The following is a 4,349-nucleotide window of genomic DNA, read 5'->3' on the forward strand; positions in this document are numbered from 1 at the left end:
TACAAAACTGACAAAAATTACATATAAATAGCTCCGATAGGTCCTGTTTATGGAAGATTAAAGTACATGTTTTTACTTTGCTTCCAACTGTTAAAACAATTTGAATATGTTATTTAGGTTTGTATAGGTTTAAAGTCAGTATATTACACTTAGTAAAGGTAGCTTAGTTTTGTAGCTATATTTATTTATCCATTAGTTTATTCTGGTTTGGTATTTGCCTACTGTCTGGAATTTTTTCTCTAAGCACATGACATTTTTTACTTGTAGCAACAAAAATTTCCAAACTAAAAAATATTTTATGAATATCAAATTGTTGTTTTACATTATTTTCTTTTTTCACTGACTTACTTCCAAAATAATGATGCCTGTTTCATGTGTGAAAAAGCCAGACTGAACACAGATTTGGGTTAAGGTTCTCATAAAAAAATAATAGCATTTGGCTTTCATTTTTAGTTTTTCAGCAATTTGATTTGCTTATTAAGAAAAATAATTCATTTATTGTATGTAACTGAATCTTTAATAATGTTATTCTTAATCTCCAGACAAGTTCTTTAATTTAATGAAAATCATATATATATTTATATTCAAGTTTTTGCTATGTTATAAAAAGTTTTGAAAATTATGATGAAGTTTAAGCAACTCTACATGGATTATTAAAATGATATGTCTTCCTTCTGTTTCATGCAAGACATTTTCAGCAACATAAAATTACATAAAAGAAACAGCAAGTTAAATTACCTCTCGTGCACCTTATTCTCATTACTGCTTCAAACCCAATTTTTCTGGTAAGATAGTGTTGTAACTCTTTTTGATACTTCTGTGTCTGAAACTTATTCAATGTCACATGGAAACCAGGAAAATAGTAGATACTACCAGCAGAGAATTTGGATATACAAACTAGAAAGAAAGTCAAAAAATTTATTATCAGTTAAATGCAGCATAGCTGGGCATCTTGGTGTTAAAGTAAAAAGACCACTTACAGAAGTCATTCAACAAATAAATTACAGTTGGGCTCGTGTGCAAAATAAAAATAGAGGTTAAAAATGAAGATTAACCCTTTTTGCATGAGTACTGATCAAAGTGCACATGCTACTACTTTTTACACAGTTTATTCAACACGGTATTATGCATTTGATGCCAGAGTCATCAACTATTCAATTTACCCAACACTGTTGATTCTGTAACAGTTTATAATACAGAAGAGTAAACATCAGACACAAATACAGGATACTGAAAAACAAACTGTACATATGCATTTTAGAAGTTTTTTAGGCTATGCAAATACAATATGCAAACTGTATGATGGACAAAAGTACTTTTATTCTTCACATCAACATTACTTTGCACTCCAACACTTATCACAGACTGACAACAGCAATTCATAAACATATCTTGAGTATAAATACTTCTGTAACACATCAGATTTTTTGTGTATAAAAGATTTGTACATTTTGCCACAAGCCTGCCACATTCTTATGTAGATACAAATAGTAGATTGGAAATTACAGTCAACTTTCCTTTTCCAATATCAGGTCGATCCAATGGACCAAACATGTGCACATTCTGTTAGTCATAATAAAATGATTGCTAACAAGATAGTGGATATTTACAAGTCTTTAAACTGATTTTGTACCTAATCATTATCGTTCTTTTTACTTGACATAAAACAAAAATATGACTCGGAAAACATCTTACACAAGTCCTTTAAGTGCACAAAAAATAACTGAATAAAGTGTACACAATCACTCATATTGTGCTTTTCATTCAAATCTTACAAATAACTATAATCTCTGGTCTAGTCAACTCTTTTGTCCAAACTAAAAACAAAAAAGACAATAATAAGAACTGCAATATGTGATTTTCATTTTGTTTCAATAACTAAAATGTTAAGTGCAAAAGGAACTAACTAACAAGGATTGATTTAATTTAGTATCAATTAAAACTTCTCATGAAAGCACTCACATCCTTACAAAAAGATGAAAGAATGATCATGGTTTAATTTGCAGGACAAAAAGTCTCACTTACCCAAGGAGGCCAAATCAGCATACTGTGAATTCAGCATGAAGAGATCAACAGCTATCTGTTGTCTTGAGCAATCAAGGGCCAACTTCTTATAAAAATCTGTAGCAGGCCCCAAGTTGGCAACATCCTAATTGAAGAAAAACATGAAACCATGTAAGTTCCAAATTTTATCTTTTCAGACTTTTTTTTTTTGAGAGGGGGGTGGAGATACTAAACATTGCATATTATTATGCATAGTAGGTCAATTTTGAAGGATTAATAACAGACTGAAAATATGAGATATGAATACAAATTAACATGAAATACTAAAAGCTTAGTTTAAACTGCACAACTCTTTCAAGTGTTAGGCCATGAAGTTTTGACCCAAGGAGTCCTAAATGAAGCTGTAGGAAATATAGCTAAGAATATTGAGGAATTAATTAGTATTAGTAATACTGTGTTGTCCTGTTATCTGAAACAATGCAGCATAGTTGAGCATCTTACAGTGAATAATAAAAAAAAAACTGTTTACAGACCAGTGTAAAATAATTATAGTTGGGCCTGTGTACAAACAAAACAAAAATCAAGACAAATTTTATATGAAGCTCTAACAAACTTTCCATAAGATACAGTATTTCAACTCAATTTTTATCTTTTCAATAATTTTTCCCAAAATATCAAAACTAACTTTGGCTGTAAAGTGGGTAGGATCTTCTCTCGGCTTTAAAGCTCCGGGTCCAATATTTGGTAAACGTGTTTGCATAACTGTGACCCTTCCTCCTGTAGGAGCCTGTGTGTAATTGTAAAAGGCATAAACTTAAGTTATGAATGTCTGTTACACATTCAGTGATATAAAAAATAAATGTATGCTCATAAATACAGAATTTTCAATAAGTCCAAATTTCAGTGAGGCCATTTTACAATATATATAGCTTAATTATATGGTATTCTGCTGATTTTCCTGTGTCCATTCAAACATATCAATCATAATTTTTCTTGAATTATATACTAATACATTTTATACAATTATACTGTACTTGCTTTTGCCCAGTGAATTTTACACCATCCTACTAAATATGAATGAAAAAGTTCTGTTAACTTGTACATTTTATCAGAAAATATTTTTTTTGACTCACCACTAACTTGTAAGCTGCCTGTAAAGCTGCTCCAAGAGCAGAATTTGTATCTTCATTTTCAACAAACCTACTTGGAAGCTCTTTTAAAAGGTCTTCTATTAACTAAAAAAATATATATTCTATTTACATGAAACTTTAGACACTAATTGTTATCCCTTCACATCAATTAAAATATTTAACTAAAATTAAAATAATAAATGTCAGTTAAAATTTTACATTATATCACAAGACAGGATTCTATCACAATTTGAAAACATTATCCATTAAAAACATTGCATTCTTCATTCTCAAACTTTGGAAAAATTCCAGACACAAAATAACTTATTAAAACTAAATTACAGCATTCACTTCATGCAGAACACAAATATAATATTAAAATGACCAAACTATAATTTATATTACAAATTTATCAATATCTTTAAGTCATTTTTTTTAAACAAACAGAAACACATTTTTCATTTAGTTATACATGTATGTACATTAATCAAAGAAAAATGAAAAAAAAACTCCAATATCTCAACTTACTGATTTATTTTCATAGAAGTTCACAATCAAACCATCTGATAATGGCAAAAATACATCTGAAAAATATACAATTTTTTTTTACTAATTAAATGTACAAACATTTAAGACCTTATAACTACAAATTTTATTTTTTTATCCTTTTTCCTCACAAAATAAAAAAAACTAAATCATTCAACCGTTGCCTTCCAAGTTGAAGAAAGAAAACTAACATTTTCAAGTAATGGGTTTAATTAATATAACAACAAAAATAAGAAAATAGTAGATTATATAACTAAGTTTTGTAGGAGATCACAATTTTTCTTGGAAGGTGTAGCAGATTTCAACAGTTTGTAATTATATAAGAAAGAAATACAACCTGCTAGACAAGTCCTCATTAACTTACTCTGAGAATAAATCTAGTGAAAAATAAACTGATGAAGATTACTTGTTTGTTTATAATTTTTAGACAAAGCTTCACCAGGGCTATCTAACCATTACTCTCACAGCAAACCCATAGTGTGGAGCAGTCTGGGCACACCAACCAATCGATCATGCCCAGTCCAAACTAACATAGACCATTCGTAACAGTTTCAAATTCTGCAATGGTAAGGATTCTTTGATTGCAAGTTTCCAGAAGGTCAAGTTATTTTATAGTGTGAACAAAAAACAACTGATACATCTTTGTAATAAATAAAAAAACTAATCAGA

General features: G+C 29.3%; 1 protein-coding gene across 2 annotated transcripts in view; it reads right to left on the reverse strand.

Moving 5' to 3' along the window:
- The window catches only part of LOC106461393 (protein transport protein Sec24A-like), a 57,142-nt gene that overhangs the window by 14,934 nt on the left and 37,859 nt on the right, over positions 1-4,349 (reverse strand). For both annotated transcript variants that reach the window (XM_022388338.1, XM_013921208.2), the window contains exons 12-16: positions 3,663-3,718; positions 3,138-3,239; positions 2,690-2,791; positions 2,026-2,149; positions 739-897 (exon numbers count right to left, since the gene is read on the reverse strand). In XM_022388338.1, coding sequence (XP_022244046.1) covers positions 739-897; positions 2,026-2,149; positions 2,690-2,791; positions 3,138-3,239; positions 3,663-3,718 — 543 coding nt within the window. The remainder of the gene's footprint in view (positions 1-738; positions 898-2,025; positions 2,150-2,689; positions 2,792-3,137; positions 3,240-3,662; positions 3,719-4,349) is intronic.

This window comes from Limulus polyphemus, unplaced genomic scaffold, assembly GCF_000517525.1.
Source record: "Limulus polyphemus unplaced genomic scaffold, Limulus_polyphemus-2.1.2 Scaffold950, whole genome shotgun sequence".
NCBI classification, from domain to species: domain Eukaryota; kingdom Metazoa; phylum Arthropoda; class Merostomata; order Xiphosura; family Limulidae; genus Limulus; species Limulus polyphemus.